This window comes from Oculina patagonica, chromosome 3 (genome assembly GCF_052425735.1).
Source record: "Oculina patagonica isolate OP01 chromosome 3, crgOcupat, whole genome shotgun sequence".
Taxonomy (NCBI): Eukaryota; Metazoa; Cnidaria; class Anthozoa; order Scleractinia; family Oculinidae; genus Oculina; species Oculina patagonica.
This window is the reverse complement of record NC_135760.1, coordinates 28,844,592-28,871,709: the sequence shown is the minus strand read 5'-3', so window position 1 is coordinate 28,871,709 and position 27,118 is coordinate 28,844,592. Positions and strand designations below refer to the sequence as shown.

Here is a 27,118-nt window from a genome sequence, read left to right as displayed (position 1 = left end):
CCGTGAATAAACTCGGCGCTGATAAAAATGTCGGTATTTATAAAGTTCAGTAAAATAATAATTAGATTTTTTAAAATCTAATGACATAAAACCAGCTATGTCATTCGTGATCAGTTTCGTGATCTTTTCGCAAATCGTTTAATTAGGATCGTGCTTGGCGAAATATAAATATGGTGAAGGACTTCAACGAAACTCCTCTCCCAAAAACGCTGCCGAGGAAAGGTCTGCAAGCTGTTAAGATTGTATTTGGCATTGCATGTGTCATCGGCAACTTCATCGACAACTAAAAAACTACCCCAAAACCACCATGAAGCAGGATCGTCTGATCTGCCAAGTTATGCATTGTTTCCAATCGATTACGGACAAACCGGACGCTGTTTAGATTGCAAAGAGGTTAACTACGCAAAAGACATTTTGATGAGTAATTTCTTGGATATAGATTTTGTTATGAAATTTAGCGATATAAAATCACGACGTTTCGACCTCTCCGAGGTCATTTTCAAGTGCGAATAAAAATATAAAATTAGCATAAATATATTAAAATAGTAAAATAGGCAAAATTGTCACGAACGCTGAAAAGCGATAAAATATGTAAAAATAAGTGACAAAATATTAATGAAGTTAAAAGGGTTAAAAAACTTAAAAATACAGAAACAATAAGAGTAATTAAAAAGAAAAACCGACCTAAACAAATAGTTTTGCGCGGATGGAATCGCATTGTTTGTTCAGAGTTGGTTTCAGTTCTTTGATAAAAAACATTTCATAAATAAGGCAGTCAAACTTGCTCTGACACTTCTTCAAAATTCTAAAAAACTGCGCAATGTCATCTGGGGCCATATCGTGTTGTTCCTTTAGGTGAGTACCAATGGCCGATCCCTTATGTTCTTCAATCCGTTGGTGAAGATGTCGGCACGTGTATCCGACATACCCTGCATCACACAGGTTACACTGAAAATTATACACAACGCATTGTTGAAAATCAAGGATGAAATCAAAGTGAGGGAAGACAAACCACCCCTTGTGAATCAACAATGCGTTGTGTATAATTTTCAGTGTAACCTGTGTGATGCAGGGTATGTCGGATACACGTGCCGACATCTTCACCAACGGATTGAAGAACATAAGGGATCGGCCATTGGTACTCACCTAAAGGAACAACACGATATGGCCCCAGATGACATTGCGCAGTTTTTTAGAATTTTGAAGAAGTGTCAGAGCAAGTTTGACTGCCTTATTTATGAAATGTTTTTTATCAAAGAACTGAAACCAACTCTGAACAAACAATGCGATTCCATCCGCGCAAAACTATTTGTTTAGGTCGGTTTTTCTTTTTAATTACTCTTATTGTTTCTGTATTTTTAAGTTTTTTAACCCTTTTAACTTCATTAATATTTTGTCACTTATTTTTACATATTTTATCGCTTTTCAGCGTTCGTGACAATTTTGCCTATTTTACTATTTTAATATATTTATGCTAATTTTATATTTTTATTCGCACTTGAAAATGACCTCGGAGAGGTCGAAACGTCGTGATTTTATATCGCTAAATTTCATAACAAAAAAAAGACATTTTGGAAGATATAATAAGGGGTTTGCCCCTCCCCCCTCCCTCCCCCACGTTTCAAAACGCTCCTCCGCCTCTGTAATTTAAATATCGTATGTCCGCGTTTCAGCGCTTTAAAGGAGAACCTACTTTACCTTCGTTTTAAAATTTTGGATTCGTCCTAATTCCTTTGACCTTCAGATGTTACGGGGTTGAATGAACACTTTCCTGTAACTGGCGGCCGGTTACTAAATCGCGCCAAAACGTTTAGAAAGGCCTTTGTTGGACTTTCCCCCAGGGGGAAAACCGTTTGCAAGCGTTTCCAACGCGTTTCCGCACAAAAAGTTACACCTTGTACTTTGACCTGGGCCAAACAAGACTCACCAAATGGCGGCCTGTAACTAAATCGCGCCAAAAACTTCAGAAAGGCCTTTGTTCGACATTCCTCCAGGGGGTAAACCGTTTGCATGCGTTTCCAACGCGTTTCTGCACAATTGTTCTAATTGTTTGAAAAATAAACTAGTGAACAGCAATCTGCGCACGATATTTGTTTTGTAAAACTGATTTATTCTCCTACGCGTTTCGTCCGACTGTCGCGGACCTTCTTCAGGGAGTTTTTCAAATGAGAATTGAATGCTTGTATTTATACAGTGTAAACCGTACATCTTATGTTTACAGGTTATTTTTACGGAAATAGAAAAAGAATAACAATTTCCGCATGTTAACAGTAAAATTGAGGGTTTATCGTGGAAGAACAAGCCACACTCGTTGTTTGGTGACAAGTCCAAACCTTTCAGCTAATTACTCTTGCGATTTGTCGCAGAACATTAAACATTTTAGAAATAATTTTGGCGTTCACGCTTTTTTGGTTTCGACTGTAAGAATTATTCTTCAGATTCTCAAGGGAGGAGATAATTTTTCTTAAAGGAGTTGTAAAATTTAGAGAAATAAGAAATATTGAAGATTTGATGTAGTTTTAAAATTAGAATTTGAAGTTAAATATTAGAAGACAGACACCAGTTAGTCCCCTGACAACCTGGAGTGTTGTTGTGTGGGGGTCAACTGCCCGGGGGGGGGGGGTACTCCCTATAATGGCCTATACGGGGAGGCTCCGCCCGAAAGGGGTACCTTTTTCAGGCTTCAGGTATATAAAAGGGTAGGGATTTCACGAGTTTGAGTATATGAAAGGATATGGAAATCTGTCATTTGGCTATTTAAAAGTGTCTTTTATTAAAATATTTCGAACAGACGCAATTTATGGCTGTATCATTTTAATTTATTAAGCGCTACATTAAAGTGACAAGAAAACGTCCTATTTTAAGTACACGCCATGTCTCTTAGGTATATGAAAGGGGTACCTTTTTTCAGTTAAAGGTATACGAAAGGGGTACAATTTCTGTCAAAAATGGTATATAAAAGGGTAAGGGGTTAGAACTTGGGGCGGAGCCTCCCCGTATAAAACGTTTTTGAGTACCCCCCCGGGGTCAACTGTCTGTTGGTGTTCCAAAAATAATTTTCTTCCTTTATTCCCTTTATAAATTACTATAAATTTCACTCAAATTTACGTTGTCTCCCCTTAACTGCCGGGTTAAAAACTGCTTGAAGTTTCTTGTCTTCAAAGTTTCGTCGTCCAGTCGTCCCGTGCTCTCTGAACGGAACGGCGCCTGGAGACCAGGCAGGTCGGCAGGTCGGCCGAGAACACACTGGGAACTGGGACGATCAACATTCAAGATGGCGTCCGTTGGAAAAAAGTTTGTTGAGCTTTTAGCCTCAAAGCTGTTAAAAGGTAAATTCGATAAAACTTGAGTTGATGTTTAAGTCAATTTTAATGAACTCATTTACATTTGGAAGACCATACAAGAAGCAATTTATGCGACTTCTGTACGCAAAAAGCAAAGTTGTAAGCTTGGGTCACCGAACACGTGTTAACGTCAACTCAGGTTAATATAACTGAAAGCTTGTAAGCTAAAAAGCTTTATCCACTGATCATAAACGGGCCAAGCATAAAGTGTTTTATAGGGATTTTGGCACCAATATTTTAATTTTTTTTCTCAAAATCGCTTATAAGCCTTAGAGTTAGTGCTAAACGAGTTTCACCGTAGCACGAATCAAGTTCAAGCTCGAGCCATTGAAAATCGAGTCGCGAGTCAAATTCGAGCATAGTTAGTAGTTGTTTTTGGTTTTCTCGTTTTTAATGTTTGCACAGGAATTTTTGAAGTTTGTGACAAGAAAACTTCCCAGGTATTGCTAGAGACTCCATGGCACCCAGTGAAAACTGCGGAACTTTACTTTAATCAGTCCTTTAGGCATCTTGCTCATCTCACTGACTCAGTTTATGTTTACACGGAATTGCGGTCAAAACGCCCCCAAGATAAAATGCCCCCGAGACATAACGCCCCCTTTGAGTCATAACGCCCCCTATCCTAAGACATAACGCCCCCTATAAGACATGACGCTCCTTAATGTAACAGGACCTGAACAATCGATGAAAATCGATGATCGGAAAATCAATCGATGACAATCGATTAATTACTGTTGATTGGCATCGATTGGCATCGGCCAATCGATGATCAATCGATAATCACACTTTGGTGGTCGCGAACTTCATCGATTGCCATCGATTGGCATTAAACACACAATCAATCCGAAGCATGAAGTAAAAACTTACATACGTTGTTTTGTAAAAAAAATATAAAGCTCCTTTCCATTGAGATGAAGTTTACATCATAAGCTTTAATGTTTCTGTTTTTCATTCGAGTTTCCTACTGTTTGCTAGCGCTAGAATTCCAAAGACACTTCGTTCTTCGTGACCGAGTCAAAAATGGCGGACGTGACAGGCAAAACTCATCCCCAGACTCCCACTGTTGTCTCGTTTTCGTTCCGACGTACGGACGACGTATTTTTGAGTTCTCTCTGCTACTGTTTGATTTGAAATATTTCGGACGAGCGAGAAGATGTTTATGGACTACAAGACAGAGTTTTAGAAAAATTACATTGTACTTAGACAGCGAGGAATTCTGTAAGTTGCGATTTCTATTTACTTTGCCAGAAGTTGGTTCGAAAGCAAACCAGACCTAAAAGCGTACGCTTCGTTGATGGAGGCGAATAAGACTTTACTATTAATAAGCTCAAAACGATTGTTTTAAATAATTATTGCCTTATTACTGTTAAGTTAGTAAGTTTCTCGTTGTATTGACATTTTTTGGAAAGGTTATCATTGTTGTTGCTAATAAAATATAACATACAAGCGAGACCGTGTGTTTTAAAGTGAACCTCAAATGAAAAACGATGGCAGTTAAATGATCGATTAAATTGGTAATCGATGATATTGATAATCGATGAAAATTGATGGTAGTTAATTGATCGATTGTCATCGATTATCGATTAAATTGATAATCGATGACAATCGATAATCACAAAAACTTTAGCGATCGATTGTTCATCGATTATCAATATCAATCGATTAATTGATATCGATTGTTATCGATTGCCATCGATTATCGATTCCATCGATTGTTCAGGTCCTGATGTAAGAAAGCATTTTAATTTAATTTTTAATTTTATGATAACGATAACAGAAAGATAATTTTCAGTTTTCGATCGTAAAAACCGACTTTATAGTGAGCGGGTTCTACCAATCCAAGGTTCTTATACTTTCCTATTTTTGTTATTTGCTCTTTTCATTACCTTTTTTCCTTGCTTCGTTCTTTGTTGGGTTGTTTGGATTGTGATCGGTATTCACTGTGCCATAAGTGTTCGCCATATTAGATACCAATTCTATTAAAATCGCCACCGTGAACAGGTAAGTATCTTTCCATAGTTTTTCATCTTACTACTCGTTGCTTACATGGATCGAGCGAAACCGATCAAGCAACAAAACAGAAGAATCACAATTGCCATTAACGGATGAATCGCAACGCAAACAGGCCAGTAAACTACAGTAGTTTATATCATTTATTTATCATTCTCTTCTCTCATCTTTCTCTGAGGGGGGCATAAGGGGGGTCGGAAAACCGCAAAACCGCACAGAAATACGCTACAAAACTGCAAACCGCATCAAATTTTACCAAAACACCGTAACTGCAGTTTCAAATGACCAACAATGGTAGATAAGACTGGAATGCCTGGAATGTCATCAAGTCAACGTATCATTGGATAAAACAGTTAAACACATCAAGTATTAACTGGAAGAGGCTGCAATTACAAGCCACAGGGCAAGTTTGCTTAATAACGAACCCTGATTGTGTAAGCTGATACGCTGTAAAACAAAACACTTGGCTCAAGCTTTTTAACTGAAGCAAAACAACCGAATGTGAAAGGATCCAGTCGAAACGTAAGAGAATCATATTACCGCAGAAAATTTTCTCACCGACTACCGCGACCTAAAATTTGTAATAACCGCACACCGCGTAGTCTTTTAAAACCGCAATACCACAGGTTTAAATAAAAATTACCGCAAAACTGCATGAAAAATAATGCAAAACCGCATTACCGCAAACTCTTACGCCCCTCTCTTCTCTGAATATATAAATTACAATAGGGGGCGTCATGTCTTTTAGGGGGCGTTATGTCTCGGGGGCGTTTTATCTCGGGGGCGTTAGGCTCAACTGTAGAATATGGAGCCACTTATTTGCATCTCACTGAATTTGAATGGTTCCTTTTGTTTCTATATGCTTCGTTCTAAAATGCGTTCAGAGATGTGTTAGTAAGTGACCCATTATTCCAAAATCACTCCCACCTTTATACATCTAGTTGACACTTTAATTTATCAGTTAAATGGTCTGCTGTTAAAATCAAATCAGTTATGACCACCTCTCCTTTTGACACCTGCCACACAGAGTAGACTTTTTAAGCAAATAGAACTGTACAATTTTTCAACAAACACAATAATATTGGATGAGTGTACCATTTGAAATGTTTTCATTGGAAAGGACCCTCCCATTTCATTTCCTGCTGTTACAGATGCATATTTCATCAAAGAGCATGGTAATAGTGTGAAAATCAAATAAGTGCAGTGAGTGACATTTTAAGCATTCTGGTAAAAATTAGGAAAGGTATTCCATTTTTTTTTTTGAAAATTTTCCAGTAGGAAGGACCGTTCTATTTGATTTTTCACCTAAACAATATTGGTTTCTCCATACAAATGAAAAAGGTTCCTGGAGTTGTGTCTGATTGCTGTACAGTTTGTTCAAACATTTTATAGGTGATCCATTAAGCTTAGATGTTTTACCTTTTACAATTTTCATTTACCTAAAAATAACTATTCAACACTCTTGAACATGTGCCAATTCTCTCCCACTACCTAAAAACGAATATCCAACAGTCTATGCTACCCGTTTACCACCCCCCCAGACAACTCATGCACGCATTGCATACCTATGTTTTATTCCTAGTCCACAGTTTGAAGCTCATGTTTCTACCTTAGTCCATGTTTTATACTCAGTCCATAGTCTGTAGTCTGCAGTCCATGTTTTATACTCACTGAGGTAAAAAAATACCCGGTAACCTATAGACTAAAATAAATTTAACCTGGTTTGAAAAAAATTCCTTATTTAAAAAAAAATTAACCTGGTTTGAAAAGAATAACCTAGGTTAAAAAATACCTGAATTAAAATTTGACTTAGCCTGTGACACATCCACCATTGTCTAAGGAGCAGCCTATAAATAAATTTATTTTCTTCATGGCTAGAGTAAACGAACAGAGAAGATGTCTAAAATTTTGCCATTTTAGGTAGTGCTTGGATGGTTCCTAAAAAAAAACTTATGAAAGACAGTAAATCCTACTTCCACTCTTGAAACTGCACAATCCTTCTGAGGAACAATGCATTGCACATTCTTAAACCTCTTCAAAAGAAGCATTATTTTATATTTTATTAAATGGCTTTCTGCATCAGACTCCCACACAGCAAATAAATTATGTAAACTATTCCATTTTTCTAAAGGATTGTTCATTTATTTTTCAATCTTCACCCATTTTGTTTTCATTCATTGAAAACATTGCTTGCAGGGCAGAGTTTGGGTGTTATCCTTTAATCATTGACATAAAAGCCTCAATCTTCAGCTACTGGCAAATACTGAAGCATTCTTGTAATAACGTTCTGTTAAGTGAAGAATTTCAATATGCAACAACATCTAGAACTATTTTCGATGTTGTAACTGACGAAGAGATGCATCAAGTAATAGAACCAAATAACCGCCAACACATCAAGAATGGACAATTAACTCCGGGGGGGGGGGGGCTACTTGAAAAGGTTTGATACAGGGAGGCTCCGCCCCTAGGTCCATCCCCTTACCCTTTTATATACCATTTTGACAGAAAAGGCACCCCTTTCGTATACCTTTTATTGAGATAAGGTACCCCTTTCACATACCTAAATGACATGGCATATACCTAAAACAGGAAGTCTTATTCTCATTTTATGTAGTGTTAAATAAATAAAAATAATGCAGCCAATTCGGAATTAAAGGCCCCTTTAAATACCTAAATGACAGATTTCCATACCCTTTCACATACCTAAACTTGTGAAATTCCTACCCTTTTATATACCTGAAGTGTAGAAAAGGTACCCTTTTCGGGCGGAGCCTCCTCGTATAGGCCATTATAGGGAGTCCCCCCCCCACCTCGGGATTAACTATAAGGAAAACTCTTAGAAATAAGTATTTCACAAAACTGGCTTGACGCCCAGAATAGTTCATCATCAACTTCAAGAGAAAAATTTATGCACAAGAAAGTTAAAAAGAATTATGAATTTGAGAATTACCTAAAAAAAGTTATAAATCCATGACATAGAAAAAGACAGACAAAGCTTGGATTAGGATGTCATGGATTATGAATACCGACTGGAAAATATGAAAATATAGGAGCATCATCCCAGTAAAGCAAAGAACATGCTTGGTATGTAAACAAAATTGTGTAGAAGACAAAAAGCATTTCTTGATGTATTGCCAAGGGTTTACAACAATAAGACGTGAGCTTTGTACTCACATTTCAATGATTGATGTGAGTTACATTTATTTAAGTGAAAACGAGAGGAATAAGTACTTACCTAGAGCTGACAATAATACATCAAAAATAGTAGGTAAATATATTAAATATTTTATGTTTCAAAAATAACAATTCAGTTTCTGTTATTTCTTAAATGTATTAGTTAATGTTTAAACCTTTATTGTAAACTGACAAATGCATCCCTTTGAACAGTAAGGTGCAATAAAGATATACTATTACTATTACCATTCATTCATTCATTCTTTGTTTTTTGTTATTGTTTAGATAAACAGAAGCTAGGCAGTGATGCCCTGAAGGAATATTTCAGACAAGCAATAGATGTTCTACCTGCTGGTGACCTGAAACTCTTGCTGGAAAATGATTTTAATGACTACTATGAATACCTGGCACAATTAAGGTGAGGAGATTATTCTTGGTCTCAGTGATGTTTTGATAAATCTCGAACATCAGTACAGGAAAGACCTTTGTCATTATGAATGTAACTTCAGTTCCCGGCAAAAGGGAAGCCAGAAAAAATTATAAGGCTTCAACAGGACTTGAAACCTTAACCCCTCCAGGATTTCTTTTTATAATTGAAGCTGCATTCATGTAACTGTCGTGGTATTTCATGTACTTCATGTAAATCAGGCAGATGTTCTCTGGCTCAATGCCTCTGACATTCCTTAACCAGCTGCAGTACCAGTACATTTTTCACTTTTCACATTTTTGCCACTTTCATTGTTATTGGGAAATGCCTGTGAGTATGTTTTTAATGTAGTTTGACAGTTTATTATTTACTTTGCACTCAATTAGTTGAATACTGCATTGCTTTCATTTTCATTTGAATGCAATGACTAAAAGAGTTTAAGCAGGATGCTGGGTGTTAATTAATCTCACTGGTAAAATTTTACCAGAAACTAAAATTATTATAATGATTTCTTATAGTAGCCAAAATATCCTAATGTGATATTGCTGGCAACTTTAATAAATCTTTCCAAAAAAAGATACACCTGTATTCCCAATGGCCAGTCTCTCTGAAATTCCTGCTATGAATCACCAAGATTTTGGTGATTGTACATGTGTGTTTGATGTAAGACTTGCCACAAGTCGACTCTTTTGAGCAACGAAGTCGCGATAGCGAGCGATGAAATCGCGAGAAGCAAGCGAGTCGACTTATTCCGCCTGCAAGAGATTGAATTAAATTTGCATGTTGTTGGCACGAAAAGTAATGGGTGTGAAGTAAATTTGACAGCTTGCCCTTTCATCGCTCGTTGTAATAAACATTTCTTAAATGACTGTCCATACGTGCGTGAATTTCACAATGAATTGACATGACCCCAACAAACTGTTTCTCGGGTCAGTGTTTCGAACCCGAGTTGTCGCTGAAAGCTTTTTACGGGCCTCACTAAGTTACCAGCTGGTGTGAACTTAGAAATTCTCATTGTTGCGAAACTAGACAATGAAAGCTGTTCGACTGAAATTATCTGTAAAAACTGTGCTCTTCGGATCTCTTGAATTTCCTTGAAAACAAGCTTAGTTAAACCAGCGTTCTCTCTCACGCGTTCATTTCCTTCGCACGTCTTCACTTCTCTCACGTCGAGAGCATTTACAGAGAAAATGAAGGATTCGCGAGGATCAAGTTTCCCCGGATAATTGACGTCTGAACACATTGTGTTCCCTGATTGGATATCAATGCTGTCACACCTCTGACACACCACCGACCAGAAAACTGGTCAGTAAAAAATGGTGCCCTGCAGGCGAGAAAAGTCAGATGACCTAACTACCAGAAACAGGCTTTGAGAAAGTCTAGTTTGATGAGCTACATTTTTCTTGTGTTACAACTGTAGCACTAATTTTTTTCACATACTCTGTATGTCATGTAGGAACACAAATTGAAAAAAATTAATAACATAATATAACATACTCACTAAGGTATACCTCGTAATAAGGGGTTAATATTATTCCATCTCCGTATCCTTTTATTGGGAACAATTATTACTAAAATTCACATGCATTCCTTTACAGTTCGGTGAAGAGTACAGTAAAGAAGAAAGCCAGAAATGCTGTTAAGAAAAAAAAATAGGTTTGCAGATACAGAATGTACAGAGGTGAGGAAGCAATATGAAATATTTTTTCCACATTTTTTACCTTGGGTACGTTATAACAACCTGGTTATCAACTGAATTAAGAAAAGAGATCAGTCAACTCTCTTATAAATAATAGCACACATTTGTAAGACAGACACCTTATAGTCTCTAAAATGGACAACAGGCACTTTGAGGTAGTTAGGAGACCACCTGAGAAGTGTATTTTTTCAATGAAATTAGTAGTTCAGAGCAAACAATAAACGGATAAATGTGACAGCAAATAAGAATGATTTTGGGAAAACAATATTCTGTACATATCACAGTACTTAGCAAACTTATGATTCTGTTATTTATATGAACCATGCAGAACTTTATTTGTTCGGGTTACATGAATCTCCTTCAGTTTGTCTTATTTTGTAAAATACAGTTATAATTTAGACGTTTTGCTTTTTTATTACTTTTGCTTGAATAGTGGAGTCCACCTTTATATCTCATTAGTCTTGTAACAGTTGAATTTTAATCTACCTTAAGTTGTCTATTTTTACCCATTTAAACAGCTAAGTGTTATTAGTATGTTTTCCTGTGAAAGTCACAGATGACAATGTAAAATTCGCACTGATAAAGATGAAATGTTAATTTATCATGAGCATAGAAAAAAGAAAAAATCTGAGTCCCTGATGGAAATCATACCCAGTAGAACCAAAGATACTTCGACAAAAACCAAAAAAATTAATATGTACCAAAAAATAAAAACAGCAGCGTTTTAAAGATAGGAGTACCAAACCAGCTTCTAAGGGCCTGATTACATGAGCCGGGCTGGCCCGATTAGCCGGGCTGGCTCGGTTTGCCGAGATGACTTTCAGCCCGGTTTTAGCATGAATGATCAGAGCATGAATGATCTTTAAAATCATCTTTTTCCGGTAATTTGGTGGTTAATTTTTTTCTCTTATGCAGCTGGATGGGTTACGTTACCTCTACATCCTATTTAGAATTAGAAGGAGTAGCATTGATTTTTTTCGTTGGATATTGTGCTCGTAAGAGAAATTTATTGCTGGCCCGCTTAGCCGGGCTGGCCCGGTTAACGCGATTACATGGAAAATTTTCAGCCCGGCAAGGCGAGATCCCGGCATCGCAATACCGAGATCTCGGCTAACCGGGCTGGCCCGGTTGTCATGTAATATTGTGAAGTTGATTTTGTTGCGTTTAACAGAGGTGCCGAGATCTCGGCAAACCGAGCCAGCCCGGCTAGCCGGGCCAGCCCAGCTCATGTAATCAGGCCCTAAAGCTGCTGCATTAGACATTGCTGGTATACTACCTGAACAAGAGTACCAAAGCTGTCTGGAGTTGTATTGAGTTACGGCATACTGACTCTTCCCTAGCAATGACTTTAAAAAGATACTGTTAGTGGGCACTTAATATTCAACTGTATTGGCCGTTCCGAAGTTGCGCAGGAAACTGGGGCGAGTTTCAAATTTTAAGTACTTGTAATTGATAAATATCTGACACGGTGACACCACCACTTATAAGATGATGAAGAGATTGGTCATTTCAGGATGAACAGAAATGAAGTTATGGACCTTGAAACATGGTTCAAACCCCAAACAAATGTCTCTAATTGTGAGCCAGCGTCCCCCAAAACCGTATAAACTCTTAAAATTTTCATCTGTTTTGTGACGGCTGTAAAATCCTGCCAAAGACCCACTATTTGAAAGAAACTAAGATAAAAATCACCATGTTTGACCATTTTAAAGAGTATCGCAGAAATAATAAAAACTTTTTAGAGTTTATATATATAAGGTTTTGGGGGACGCTGCCTCAAAATAAGAGACGTTTGTATGGATTTTGAGCCATGTTTCAAGGTCCATAACTTTGTCTCTGTTCATCTTAAAAGCATCAAACTTGGTCAAATGACAAATCTCACTGGATCTTTCATGTGGTGGTGTCAGATTAGCGATTGCTTAAAATTAAAAACTCGCCCCAGTTCCCTGCACAACCTTGGAATGGCCAATCAAGAACCATCCTCGGAGACCCAGGGGCAGTTAGTGGGGGCGACGTGCAGCTTATCGGGACAACGGGATTTTTGGGCGAAAGTTTACAACATAGAGCGTAACAGCTCCTGGGCACTTTGTCTTACCGAACCAGTTCCAGAAGCGTTTGAACTCCTTCCTCCTGATTGGCCACAAAAATATTTTTGTGGCCAATCAGGGACGAGGACCGGCCAGGAGACTCTGATGTCTTCTTACACGAAGTTGTTTTCCTCATAGACTCGTCGTGGATGCTCTGCCCATCAATCGGATGCTATTACATGGAGAGTCTCAGAAAAAAATAAGCCCTAGACTACTGCCAGTTCTACACTGTTAGTTGCGCGCTTTTTAATAGTTATTCGAGTAAACAACAATTCTTATTATTTTTCTCGGTCGTTGCCCGACTTCTGGAACTTGCCACCGTCTGGGTACTTCACTGCACGGGCCACGCGTTAGCGAAGATATCGCTGCCATCACCTATTGTTATTTTGTTGCAAGCTTGACAGTTAAAACAAAGGGTTTTTGTTTAATTTGTTGGATATTTAAATAACAAAAACAAAACTTATAAACAAGAGGTGCTCGCGTATAGCTTTAAAAACTTTTGGTTTCCTTGCGCTATGCTACATTTAACATATTCCCAGGCCTCGTTGTTTTGTTTTTGTTTTGGTTTTTTTATCTGAGACCTACGTAGTATCATCCGATGGACGGGCTTAACAACAACGACGAGTCTATGAGGAAAACAACTTTGTGTAAGAAGACGTCAGAGTCGCTCTTCTGGTCAACCTCGCTGATTGGCCACAAAAATATTTTTGTGGCCAATCAAGAGGAAGGAGTTCAAACGCTTCTGGAACTGGTTCAGTAAGACAAAGTGCCCAGGGGCTGTTACGCTCTATGTTGTAAACTTTCGCCCGAAAATCCCGTTGTCCCGATAAGCTGCCCGTCGCCCCCACTAACTGCCCCTGGGTCTCCGAGGATGATCAAGAACTAAAATCACTTCAGTTATGCAAATCTTTGTTGTTTTGTGACAGCACTTCATGATGATTTTTTGTTTTGTCCAACCAAAGTGGTGACTAAGTCAGACATATGTCCTTTCAAGAAAAAGAAATTGTTTGCAGCCCTGCAGTCAGTTGGTGCATAGAGAGAGAGTTGACTGTATCTTATTGATTATCAATAAAAATACTACTAAGGTTGGATGGTTATTTACATGTACATGGATCTTGGTTTTAGTTTAGCCTGTTTGTCAGAGGAGCTCTCAATGAACTACTCAGGAAAGCTGTTTGTGAGTCAGTGGAGCAAAGGGCCATCATTTGTAAGTAAAATTTCTCTGCTTAAATAGCGTACTGTATAAAAATAAGCAAAATAAAATGAAAATAAGAAAAAGAAAATAAAGTCAATAGGTTAATCTACCAGGTTAAAATGGTAATTGTTTTGCAAAATGACCTGTGAGGGAGGTTACTGTTGAAAACATTTTAACCATTAAAGAATGGGACTATCCACCAAAGATAATTCAACCACCACCCACCATCATCATCATCATCATCATCATCTTCTTTAAACTGAATACTTTCAAAGCATATCACCAAAACTAAAATTAGATGTTTGCAGAAAAGAATGCACTGAAATATGCAGTTCCAGTGATTGCATGACCGGCTGCTTCTGACTGAAAATCACACGACCATTATCGTTTTGCATGATTCTTGTGATTTCTGGCTTGACTCCCAATGCATGCTGACTGTTTTTCATGCAAAAACAAGTTATATTTACCAATAGTGGTCAAACTTCAAGGCCTAGTTCTAAGCTCTATGAGCTTCTTGTTACATTAATTTTTGACCTTGTTATCTCCAGCAAGTTTTTGTTGTTAAGATAATTTGCAGTATTTTTATTTGCAGATAACCATCTATGGAAATGCTATCCTTTTTTACATGGATCTGAAAAGTTGTTTACAACTTTCGCACTGTCTGGGGTATGACAATCTACAATCATGGACAAAATAGTTGAAACACTTACCTTTTTCTTAGCATATTTAAGGTTATAAATGGTACACTGCCTTTCCTTTCCCCCTCTACCCCATCCTTATTGATGTTTTCAACCAAGAATCATTCCTCAAGTAAACAATGTAGAGCTAGCAACCCACTGCAGGGTTCAATAAAAAATTACAGCCTTTCGCCTGAATTTGTCAGCTTTTTTGTCAAGACTCATTTTTCCCGGCTGTTAAAGAGCCATGTATTCCAAGGGACACAACCATTTGCATACATGATGTACCCAATGCTCAAAGGTCTGCAATGCATTGTGGGGCAAATTCAAACACGGTCGGCCATTTGCAAGTTTACCGAAGTTAATTTAGAATATTTTACTGCAAAGCAAATGAATGGATTGGAGCAATGCTACTTCTTTTCTTTTTTTGAATGTTTTAGAAGCAAATAAGATCTTCCATTAAATTTTCTGGATAGACACAATACTTGAGAAGGTGGGGGGCACCCAGTTATTCATCTTAACACAGAATTGTAGTCCCAACATTGGTGACTAAACATAAAACCAGAATGAAATTTTGGTCGCATTAGCCGGCTGCTATTTTGAACCCTGCTCTGTTTGAAATAATAATGAATGGGAGGAGGTGAAAATTAAAAAATTGAGTGTTTTAGTTGTGGTGTTCAAGAAAGAGTCAAGCAAAAATATCCAAGTTCTAAATTTTATGATATTGATCAAAATAATTCTCCTTGAGATGCAGTTAACATGCAATAAGGTCAAAAATAAACCTCAGAATCAAACCATTTTAAAAGAGTTAAATCATTTGAAAGATACCAGAGAAATTAATTCAGTTACAATAAATTGGGCATTGTTTCAAGCTACATCCAAGCTACAAAAAAGTAGTTGGAATGTTCACCATAATTAACAGACAGTATTACAATTGCATGTGCCATGTACATGTACTTAACTAAAACTTTTTTAGTGACAATAATTGGTGCTTAATTACAGCAGAAGTTTAGGTTCTTCCATCTCTGTCCCATTTCCTTTATCTAACCAATTGTGATCTTAGAGTGACTGTTGGACTTGTTTTATTTTCTATTTCATCACTGACATTCAGAGGATCTATTATGTGGTACAGTACTACTCTAACTGTATGCAACAAAACGTTTCATGCACAGTAAGGTTTTTGTAATGCATATTTCCAATGAAAATGCCTGCTCCCTCTTGTACCGTAATGTATTATAGTCCCTCTCCAAAACTAAGCCCGCATGAAAAGGACATGAGTGAATATAAGCTCAGGGCTTGTTTTTGGACTTTTACAGTATAATAAATTCCTTATAATAAAGTTCCAGTATTTTGAGTGGTGTCTTTCAGCCTGGCCAAAGTTACTAACATTAAAATGTATGGAACAGAAGTATGGTACAACAAACACTGATATAATTAATAGTATTTTTTCCAAGTTCCTCTGCACTTTGATACATCTTGTTTTCATTAAATGTTTTTTTTTGTCATTTATAAGGAAAAGAAAGAACTTGGAGGTGACAGTGAAATTAAGGATGCTCTGGGAGTTATCAGCAAATGCCAACAAGTCACTTTTGGCTGTTGTAGTGAACTGGTATGTTATAATATCCACACCTACATGCATGTTGCTTCATTAAGTATAGTGCTAAAAATAAATGTAGTTGTGGTTCAATGTTTCCCTTGGTACAATTTAGTATTTCCCTTTATTTTGTATTCATTATCATATATTTATATCCTTACAAAAGATAGAGTCAGGTGTGGCCTGATGATGAAATCATGCAAGTCTTGTAACCTGGCTTTCAACTGTATGTCTGTCCATTTGTACATTTTTTGCATTAAATTATGTTCAACTTGGCAGAATTTTATACTGTTTTTCAAGTGAAACTTCTTGATAGTTAATTTAATTGATTTTCACAAGTTTTCCCACATGTTTGTTGGGAGTATTTTTAATGTAATTTCTTCAGAGGTTAATTCACAGGTTTATTCACAGTGAATTTTTTTTATATTTTGTTCACATTATTTTTTCACAGGTTTTTTACACTGGTCCTCAAATTCATAGGTTTTTTCACAGGTACTAAATTTTGTGCTTTTTGGACAAAATTTAGCCCTTGCAAAGTTCACATGTTTTTTCACAGGGTGTTTCTGTGTCACATGCTTTTTCACAGGTTCTTATCGAATAGTGTATTAATTACCATAACCAGAACAAAGGAAAATATACCAAATTGTACCAACCACAACACATGCTCTTAGTCTGGTGTATGAATATGTCTGGATGAAGTTACAGACCACTCTGTTTTCTCTTTGCAGACCATTGGAGAATGTATGAAGGTTTTTGTAAGGTAAGTGAAGTCAAATTTTTCAAACACTGTATTATAAACAACTGCTCATTGTGAGTAAAAGAATTTATTAGCGATCATAAATCTTTGGTTGTTGCTCCATGTCAGCTTTATTGGATTCAACAACAACAACAACAACAACCTTTTACATGAACACAGCTAGTGCAAAATTATCCTTTTTTCCTGTTTTTCGCCGCGTGCCACCGCGAGGCCAGGGCGCCGTCCGACGCGCCCTGTCGTTTCCCCGTGCCCCCCGCCCTCGCCCCCCCGCTCCTGACGCGTCTACTTACGATGGGCCTGGGTCCGCTCCCCGGTCGCACGCGACTCGCCGCCGCTGTAAATCACATTATCATGTATTAAGTGTGTTTCTTTCAGTGAGCTGACTCCATGGTGCGAAGATTGTCTTAAGCAGTCACCATCTGAACAAAGGAAGAGAAGGTTGTTTTAGTACTATGATGCCAATTACATGTATATTTAAGCACATACTTTGTTAAAGAAGCAATGTTGAGGTTTTGATTAATGCTTTAACCAAATCAAAACTGGACAACTGAAATGCAGTGCTAGTCAGGCTTTTAGCCAGGATTTAAAAAGTGGGAGTCCAAACCTTTTATAAGGCCTGACTTTGTCGCCATAGGAGGGCCTAAGGAGCATGCAAAGTGTTTTTCTGCAGTTATGAGTGCAAAGGTATCTAAAGATTTCCAAATTTCCTTAAAAAAACTCTGTATATAATTATTCATATTAATTTTCTCTGAAAAGTGGCCGTCCACAGGACTCCTGGACTCCCACCTGGCTAAAAGCCTGGTGCTAGTTGGTCTACTGAAATATATCAAAAGCTTCCAAGTGTTAAAAAAATGCAGCAGCAGCATTTTGCCCAATAGTGTGTATGAAAATTAGTCAGTGGGTAATAGTGTTTAATAAAGGCTGGTTTTCACTAGCAGTCAGAGTCATAATCCAAGTTGCAAGAGTGCATAGCTTACAACTTACTGAAAAACAAAACTCAGAGTCATAAGCAGAGTCACAGGCTTGATGGTATTGGAGAATCAGAGCCTTTTTCATTTTCTTCCGATTCCACTTACGACTCTGTCACTTATGATCCACTGAAAACTAAATTGTTGGAGTTGCAAGAACGAGCAGAAAAACAAACCAATCGCAATGCTAGTTCACATGCCCTCTGAGTACTTCCTTTATGTTTGAGACTCTGATAATTGATAATGGATAATTGATATATTTTTGCCTACCTGTAATTGGCAAAATAAACATTTTTACAAATATTTTAAAAAGTAGTAAATGTTATTTCGTCAACGTTATTGGTGTATGTGTGATAGAGTGGCAAAGACAGGAGTGTTTAAACCATTATGAGCTGACCATGCACCTTGATAATAATTGCACTGTGATTGCTTGACTTCACAAGCTTTAGATTGTGATGTTGTCATTGGTCTGTAGTCTGTTTGCTTGTTGTCTGTGTTTCTATACCTCATCTTCAGTCAGCAGTCTGGATTATGATATGTCCATGCGATTTGATTTTTAAAATGTGACACCTGTTTTTTTTTACAACAGGGCACTAGATTTAAAGAGTTGTATCCACAACCTTGTGATGTTGATGCACTTCAGATGGCTTGATTGCAAAAAAAGTGTAAGTGCAGTGCACTGCAGGAACGTTATTTCATATAAAATGGTTACTAGATGTATTGTTTCAGCAACTTGACCAAAAGTCATCTCCGGAGTTGATCCCAATTTTGGTTCTGGAAATCAACACTTAATGAAATTAACTCCAATTTTTGAAATTCGCTTTATGGTAATTTCATTAAGCATTAACAGAAGCATGTAACCCCGAAGTGTCCAACTTCCCTTTATGACCTTGGAACAATGCTGGGGATTATTCGCAACCAATCAGAAATGCAGATTTTTTTGCCCTTATATGGAATCGCGTGTAGCTCCAAAAAAATGGCGGCCACTTACGTGGGGAAACCCACAAAAAAGTAGAAGAAGATGGTCTCAAAAGCAAGGATTTAGGCGATTCTAGCAGTTTGCAAAGCTGGAACTTCTAAGGCATTAGAAGATATATTTGTAATGGTCTGCAGGGAGGTCAGGGATGTTTTTGAGGTTAAATTTGGAGCATTACTTGCGAAATTGGATATTAATTTTGTCAACTTGAGTCGAATACTACAGACATGCATAATTTGCGTTCATTCATTCATTGAAGAATTAAAGCGCACATACAAGTTTTTTTTATCTATTTTCCGAGAAAGTGAAGGGAAACTGAGACAGGTATATGTGTACCCTTTCACATACGAGAACCCTTAGAGTTGACTCTAATATACAGTGTACTGTATGTGTTCCCTCACACATACATGTACATGTACCGGGGGTTTGTGAACACATAATATTTTGTCTACCCTTGCACACCCTTAGCCTCTAAGGTTTGACTTAGCGGGGTTTTATATGCTGTTATAAAATAATTGTAACATTTATTTCCTGAAGAAGTCTCATTTGGAGACGAAACATTTCAGAAATAAATAAGAAAAGTTTGCAGCTTTGAAGACCACTGGTAGGCCATAGGGTAGGCCATGGCCTACCCCATGTTTCAACCACACCCATTCTTGTGTACTCCACTGTTCTTGGCCCGGATTGATTGACCAATGCTTTGGGTAACCACCTACTAAAAAAAGTTACAGTGTTACTCTTGTGTTCTCCTTTTTAACACTGGGTTAATGTCTTACATTTGTACATGTAGTTAGAGAGTTTGCCAGTTGCTTTGTTCTCCTCTCATAGCCTTATTGGCTTTTTTCACACATCTTGGGTTTTAGTTAAGTGAAGGGGCAAGAGTTTCTTCTATAAGATTAGTTATTGTTGTTTGATCAGAGCCAGTATTTTTTCATTTCCCAGGTTGCAAATGTGCAATGCAAGGAATCATATGGAGATCATATGGCAGCTTTATTGTCTTTATATTTTGACATGACACTTCTATCTGAAAGGTACATGCATGTTTGACCTGTCATTCTTTCTGGATATAATATAGTTGATATTAGTATGTCAAACAGAAACAGCGTTTTTTTGTGCTGTTATACGTGGTGTGGAAACTTGTTGAAAAGTACTCTTATCAAAACCCTCATGAATATACATTGCATTTTGAAAGCCTGACTCAATAATGGTAAAGTTGAGGCGTTGTGGCCTAGTGGTTAGGGTGCTGGACTTGTAATCTGGAGGTTCTTGGTTCAACTCCTCCATGCTTTGTAAATAGCCAACTGGTCAGCCCCCTGCCAGCTGGGATTTTTGACATGTTCTGTTCTATTTACAGTGGTTTATTTGTTAAATTTATAAAGATAATAAAGGTGCAGTTATCAAATTACCACGTGTTATCCTTTTTGTTTCAGGGACAGTGCTGAAATTACAGCTGCTGGTAATTTACTCTTTCAAGTGTTAGGTACAATGCGTTTTGTTATTATTTTACTGTTTGGGTGATATTTTCAGAAAAACCATGCTACACCTGTACAGGTCTCATCAATATATTTAAAAACCCCTACCCCCTTCCCTTTATAGTCTGACTGAACAGCTCCCAAGAGAAAACACAAACTTTAAACAGCTTTAATAGCACATGACCTCTGACAATAATTTATTATTACAAAACCATTTATCTCCAAATCAGTGTTGAACATGCACTAAAACCTAAATGCACTATTTTTCCATAGAAGGAGAGGTGGTCTGAATTTTTTACTTCAATTGTACAAGAGTGTAGCATAAGTTCTGATCTATTTTCAATGTTTTTTTTGTAGGCTTTTCACCAGTTCTGTGCATGGATGTAGTTGTTCAATTATCAGCCATCACTCAAGATAATGGCCACTTGGTCATCCCAGTCATTCGGTAAGACCAGTAACATCAGTTGCCTTATGTAAAAATAAACAATGGTAGCAACTAATTTGGAATTGTTTCCTGTCCAACAAACACTCTCCCTAATTCTTGTGATCAGTCATCAATTGTTGAGTATCACTCAATAGCATTGTGCATGTCCTACTTTTAAAGAGTGAATTTCTTAATAAACTCTAAATTATTGATGCCACCACTGAAAGTAATACACTGACCCTAACCCTAACCCTTGTATTGTAAAGCGCTTAGCACTTATATGGATAAGCACTATTAAACATAGTTGTGTTGTTTTGTATTGTATTTTGTATTGTATTGTATTGTATTGTATAAGAGAGTGTATGGGAAGTTGCTTCTCCTCCCCCTGCAGAAAGGCATTGAGGTGCTTTTGAAACAAGCCCTAAGGCAACTGCATTGATCTTGTCCTTTATAGCTACAGAGAGTAAACATGCACATGTATATGTTCTTTACATATTGGCTTAATTTATTTATTTTATTTATTTATAGAACCATCTTGAAAAGAAATATTGGACCACTCACACACTCATCTTATATTAAGTGAGTAAATTTAGAATTGATAAAAATTAAGAGGAAATAAGGAATACTTTTTAGTTGCACTTTAACAGTGCCATGCATTAAAAGCTAACTAAAAACAACTGGCTAGCCTAAGAAAACGATTGTTGTAAAATTATTTTTAAATGATGTTTTGATAAAAAAAAAAAAAAAAAACTTTGATCTTCATCAGTTGATGGATTTCACGTGTCACATTGTAAGATATAAGGTAGTTATAATTACTTTTATCCCGGTACTTAGCATTTTTATGATATTTGCTGGGGTAGTGGTTTTCTGTTTAAAAACATTTTGTTGCCAGACTGGTAATGGATATTGTTTTTGGTTTAAGGTTTATCTATTTGTCAAGGTCAGTTATGATGAAACAAGGTGATGTTCAGGAATTTGCATCAGAAATCAAACAGGTTAGCTCTGACTTAGCCTTGTTTATCTTCACAATAATTACCGTATTTACTCAAATAAGGGCGCGACGCCGCTGGCTAAAAACGGCAGAATAAAGCAACTCTAAAACAAGCTTGAACATTTCTTTGCATCAAAAGCAATGTTTTGCAGTTATGAGTGATTGTTTTATCGCTCTCCCATTGGTTTTTCTACTCAACACTCTTACAATAAGTAGTTCTGCAAATGTTGTTAAGGCCGCAAACTTTGCCAGTACAGCTAACGCCACTTCTGTCTCAGCAAGAGACGAATACTGACAATCAAAAGACGCTATTTTCAGTTACTATAAAAGATAATATTCTTTGTGGCGTCCAAATTTTAAATAAGCACCGCCCTCAAATAAGCGCCGCCCTCGAAAAAGCGCCGCACTTGAGGCGCGAAAAATTAAATAAGCACCGCGGCGCTTATTTGAGTAAATACGGTATGTATTATTATAATAAAGACAGTGCAAATCTAACAAGGGATCTTAATAGTTTAAACGGCGTGGTTAATAAGAGTACAAATCACAGAACTGATGCATGTCCTTGCCACCATCATTTTGTTTATCTGCTGACTAGTGCTTAGTGCTTCCGCATATATTGCGCATCAATAATTGAGGGCCCAAAGCTGTCTCACACTGTATTATTAAGTAAACATTCCTTTTTCGATTTCTGGCTTTTTTGAGTTCAAAATTGAAATACTTGCCCCGCTAAACAAAAAATGATGAACAGTACAAATTCAAAGCCGCTTGTCCCTATAAGCTGATGGAGCCTAATTTGCACAAGAAGTAAGTGGCTCTGGGGACACATCATTAGCCTGCGAACGCAGACGCATATTCTGGCTGTCGCCGAAAATGCATCAGTGTTCGCAGGCTAACACATCATTTGATTGGCTAGATTTTTACAAGTGAGTTTCAAATATAGCCAATCAAAACAACCATTTTCAACTCTCGTATTAACATAGGAATTTTAAAACGGTTCATTTGATTAGATCTTCCTTTTGTTTAAATTCAGCCAATCAAAACATGTGTACCCAGAGATGGTGAATTTTAAAAGTGACTGAAATATTTTTTTTCTTAGGAAATGTATATGTCTAATACTTGATCACAAGAGAAGATTATCAGTAACATATTAACAATAATTAGTAAATATTGAGTTAAGCCCTGGCTAAACTAGGAAATATTGTTGCAGAAACATTGTTTCTTGTCATGTTTCCTGGGTTGCTAAATTAGCAGGAAGCAAGCAAAATGTTTTGCTTTTGGTTGGCTAAAAGAGGAAACAATGTTCCAGGAACAATTATTTTTGTCAGGCTTGTGCATGAACTAGTCAACATTGCTTCCATTATGGCTAAACTGGGCAACATGTTTTTGAAGCAAAATTTGAGTCCGGGAAGCAAAAATGTTTTTGACCTGAGGCAATTAATATTAATATAACAAACAGGTACTGTATGTTTATTATTTTACAGATTGCTGAGGGACAAGCAGCACCTGTCAAGTTTGTGGCGTGGCTCAAAAGGCATGACGAAAGGTACCCAGTGAATTGGACCTTGAGATCCATCGTAAATTTTATAGATATACTAGTATATAAAAAGAAAATCAAAATAAGGAGAGAAAAGTTTGGCAGAAAAATTCTATTCAATATAGAAAGTATAGTTCCTTAAAAACTCATTAATAATCTGCAATAGTGAGTGTCTTCCCCTCTGCCCCCCTCTTTTCGTGGATCATCAGGATGCGTTCAATCGGCGTCTACCCGTACTACACTCTCCATTAAAACATTACGTAAAATATCCATACCCCCCCCCCCCAAGGAAGGGATTTTTTAAAAGAATGCCCCACCCCTCTGGAAATTCCAGTTAAATTTCATAATTTCTGGTCTTTGAGACCCCTCAACCCCCCAGGAAATTTCCAATCCCTTCTGTGGGATGAGTATGGACATTTTTTGAAACTACACATTGTAAAAAAAACTTACAGCACTTTTTTTTAAAGAATAAGAAAGATACACTAAGGAAGATTAAACAATTTAATGGCCCCAGTAACCTTAAAAAAATCTATATTGGGGGCATAGCTGGTGATTATATAACATTCCAGATTGTAAAATATAGTAGCTGAAAAATGACAATTTTAAATTGTTGGTGCAATTTTAAATCTTGGTTCTTAAGATAATAGTCTTCTGTTGCAGACTGAAAGAGAAACTTGGGCTTCAGAGAAAAATGACAGGATATCAGGTTACAAAACAACTGCTCCAGTGTAAAAATAGTGATGCTTTAGAGTATCTATTTGAGGTAAGTCCTCTTAAAGTTCTTTTTCCTACTTCAATTTCTAGTTTGTCATTTTATTTGTTTCATTTAATAAGTGGTATCTTATTTTATTTTATGCTTGTAGGTACATGACCACTGTAAACATTTATTTTTTCTGTTATTATTAACAGTTGGAATAGTGTAGTACGGACTGGTTGCTTCGTGTTTTGGGGGAGGAATCTCATTAGTGTGGGGAGAAATTAATTTCAAAGTTTCATGAAAACATTGTGCTCCCTGTCACTGGACATCATGGCTTTAGCCTGCAATGTAGGCTTAATTTAGCGCACGAGCGCATTCCGATCAGGCGTGTGCCATCTTGGATTCAAACTTGGGAGAGGCTTGGGTAAGAAGAAAAAACGCGCCCCAGGGAGGGTAGGAGTGAGGCTGAATGTTGAGCTACTGTGCCTCCAACTTCTGTAGTTTTTTAAAGTCAGATTGAAACCAGTTATTGATGCATTTACATTTTGCACATTGGTCGTTACACTGCTAGGTTATTTCCTGTTTATTGTTTCATCCTCCCACGTGATATGCAATGCTTTTCATGTCTTGTAAACAGTTTATTGCGGGCTGGTTTTTGGAGACAATGTTTTGGTTGCATTATGTAAAAGACAAGTGAGAAAACCAGCTTCCGCTAAAGGCTTGATTTACAACAAATGTTGTCGTTGCTTGAAAGCAATGTGTATTTAAACCTTCACGTAATTTTCGGTCCCTCAGAGAACCAATGCCTGGAAAACAAAACTATTACGGATGGCTTGCTGGCCTTTTCATGGATGTCTTGTGCATGGTGGTTCTTGATAAACTTGGTGTGAAACAAGCCAAGTGACACATCATTTTTTATTTATTTAGATTGCCTGTGACATTGTCATGGAGGGAACAGCAAGCACCATAGAAGAAACTGGGCAGTTCGCTGAAGAGGCACAAGAACCAAATAAAGAGCCTGTTTTCTTTGTTGATGCAAGCGGTGATGCTGATATTGACCAGGTAAGCCTGCAGCTCAAAGAATTTCCTTGTCCATACTTAAAAAAAGAAGAATATAAATTGCCGTTTCTATACATTTGTTTTATTTTTTTAATTGACTTGAAACATCTTTATAATGTAGTATTATGGTCTATCATATTGTTTTTCTTCGTTTCAGTAAGTCCGTTTATTTTCTCGTGAATGTATTAAAATATATTTATTTTTTATTATCATTTTTAGCTTTGAAAGGAGGTAAATGAGGTTGCTGTCTGAAATTTAGGCTCTTTTGAGAGTGTTATTTTTTTTTGTATAGGGAGTCGAATACGAAGAGCATGACAAGAAGGAGACGCTACTTCATCGGCAGCTTAAAACATTAATAATGCAGATGGAAAAGGATTTCGAATCTGAGGTTCGTTGTATTGCTTACTAACCTCAAAAGTTCGGTATTTTTGCATGCAGTTTTCTGCATTTTTAAATTATTTTAGCCCTGTACCAAGTTTGCAGCTTTAGACTAGAATCTAAGAATCGGTCTTGAACAAGCGAATACATATAACACTGTTCCAGTTGCAACATGTACTGCTCACTTTTCAGAAGCAGTGAATTATTGATTGTAATGAATAAACGATTGAATTTGATAGTATTTTTGTTCCAGTTTGTAGGTTTGTAAACAGACTTAAAACATTCACTGTGGATAAATTCAGCTTTATTATCTCAGAGTGACTTGTGTCACGTTTCCATAAGCCGGACAGTTGGGGCCGGTGCCGACGGCGTCCGGTGACTGTATGACCACCACCTATTGAGTGATCACTTGCCATTTTCCCAAGGGTGGCCGCTGAATAGGGGGGGTGAACTGTTTTTATATTTTTGTTTATGTGTTTTAACAGGATGAAGACGTTGAAGTGCTGCCTGGCGAGTTTCTAGGAAACAGCAATGATTCACTTCAAGCATTTAGTGAGAAATTACGAAAAGAGGACATTGCAGGTGATGGTTTGACAGAAGAGAGGATGGATGCACGACAGATTAAAACCATAGATTCCATAAGTGCCTCGAACCTGAAAGCAAATGAAACTCGAGATGGTCCAGACAAGATTGAGGCAACAGCAGATTGTTGCGAGGTTCACATTAAAATGATTGATGACAAGGATGTTAACTTGGTTGTCGAAAGCAGTCAGGAAGACGAAAACACTTCAGCAGTGCGAAAAGGAGCTACAAAAACTAGGTCCAAGAGAAATATAGCTAGATGTACTACTAATAAAAATAAAGGTAGCAGTTCACGGGATAAGCAACAAGCACATCAAGTCACAGATAAAAGAAAAGGAAGCTTATACAGTGATCAGAATGAGGCACCACAACAAAAACGTAGTCGCAAGGCAAAGTAGAGGAAAATAGCAATTATAATAAAATAGAGGGCCATAAAGTTCCTATCAAACCAAGGTGTCTACCAAGGCATTAAAACTGTCTTATGTACAGATTGCGTAATTAAATCAGGCCCCAATAGACATATAGGTATTCACTTAATAATAATGCGATAAAAAACTTACAGTTAAAGAAGTCCATTTTTATGAACTACGACGACAACGTGAACGAGGACGTCACCAAACAAAAGGTTTAATGTGTAGAATAATAATAATAATTTGTACGTGAGTTTTGAATCTTGCAACATTTCTCGGCCGTTCTCTGCGAAACATGCAACAACGTGACATGACCAAATTTGCGTATTTAGAGAACGAAAACGACGACGGCTAAATGTTCGTATTTCTGTTGAACGCTTTCTTCACATATTCAGCTGAAACTAGTTGCTAAACCAATAGATACACTGAATACATGCAGAAACCCATTATGGGTTTCTGAACAAGTGAATTATCGCGAGATTCTTGAGTAAAAAAGATATTCATTTTTCACTAAGCGTTGGCATTCCTTTAGCTCCCTGTGAACGCTTACTCGTGGAACGTTTTGTCCATCGTTTATTTATTTATCGTTGAAACGAAAATCACGGGAGCTTTCTGCATCGCATGCTTACAATGAAAACGCAACAATTACAAAAAAACTCCAAA

The 27,118-nt window shown here is 37.2% G+C and overlaps 1 protein-coding gene across 1 annotated transcript; it reads left to right on the top strand.

The window, feature by feature from the left end:
• Window positions 1–3,234: 3,234 nt before the first annotated feature.
• On the top strand, window positions 3,235–26,970 carry LOC144647360 (uncharacterized). Its single transcript, XM_078507163.1, has 19 exons — window positions 3,235–3,329; window positions 8,814–8,946; window positions 10,554–10,636; window positions 13,867–13,948; window positions 14,529–14,602; window positions 16,127–16,222; window positions 16,936–16,967; window positions 17,340–17,402; window positions 18,522–18,597; window positions 19,851–19,939; window positions 20,339–20,388; window positions 20,738–20,825; window positions 21,333–21,383; window positions 21,727–21,799; window positions 23,277–23,338; window positions 23,990–24,092; window positions 24,954–25,088; window positions 25,378–25,473; window positions 25,949–26,970. The coding sequence occupies exons 3-19, from the start codon at window positions 10,589–10,591 to the stop codon at window positions 26,441–26,443; spliced, it is 1,713 nt and encodes a 570-aa protein (XP_078363289.1). The 5' UTR covers window positions 3,235–3,329; window positions 8,814–8,946; window positions 10,554–10,588; the 3' UTR covers window positions 26,444–26,970.
• Window positions 26,971–27,118: the final 148 nt, after the last annotated feature.

Bases quoted from the DNA above. Each gene is read 5' to 3' on its own strand.
- LOC144647360 (XM_078507163.1), top strand. From the start codon at position 10,589: ATGCTGTTAAGAAAAAAAAATAGGTTTGCAGATACAGAATGTACAGAG. The intron at 21,384-21,726 runs GTGAGTAAATTT...TTTTGGTTTAAG, and splicing joins ACACACTCATCTTATATTAA to GTTTATCTATTTGTCAAGGT. The intron at 25,089-25,377 runs GTAAGCCTGCAG...TTTTTTGTATAG, and splicing joins GTGATGCTGATATTGACCAG to GGAGTCGAATACGAAGAGCA.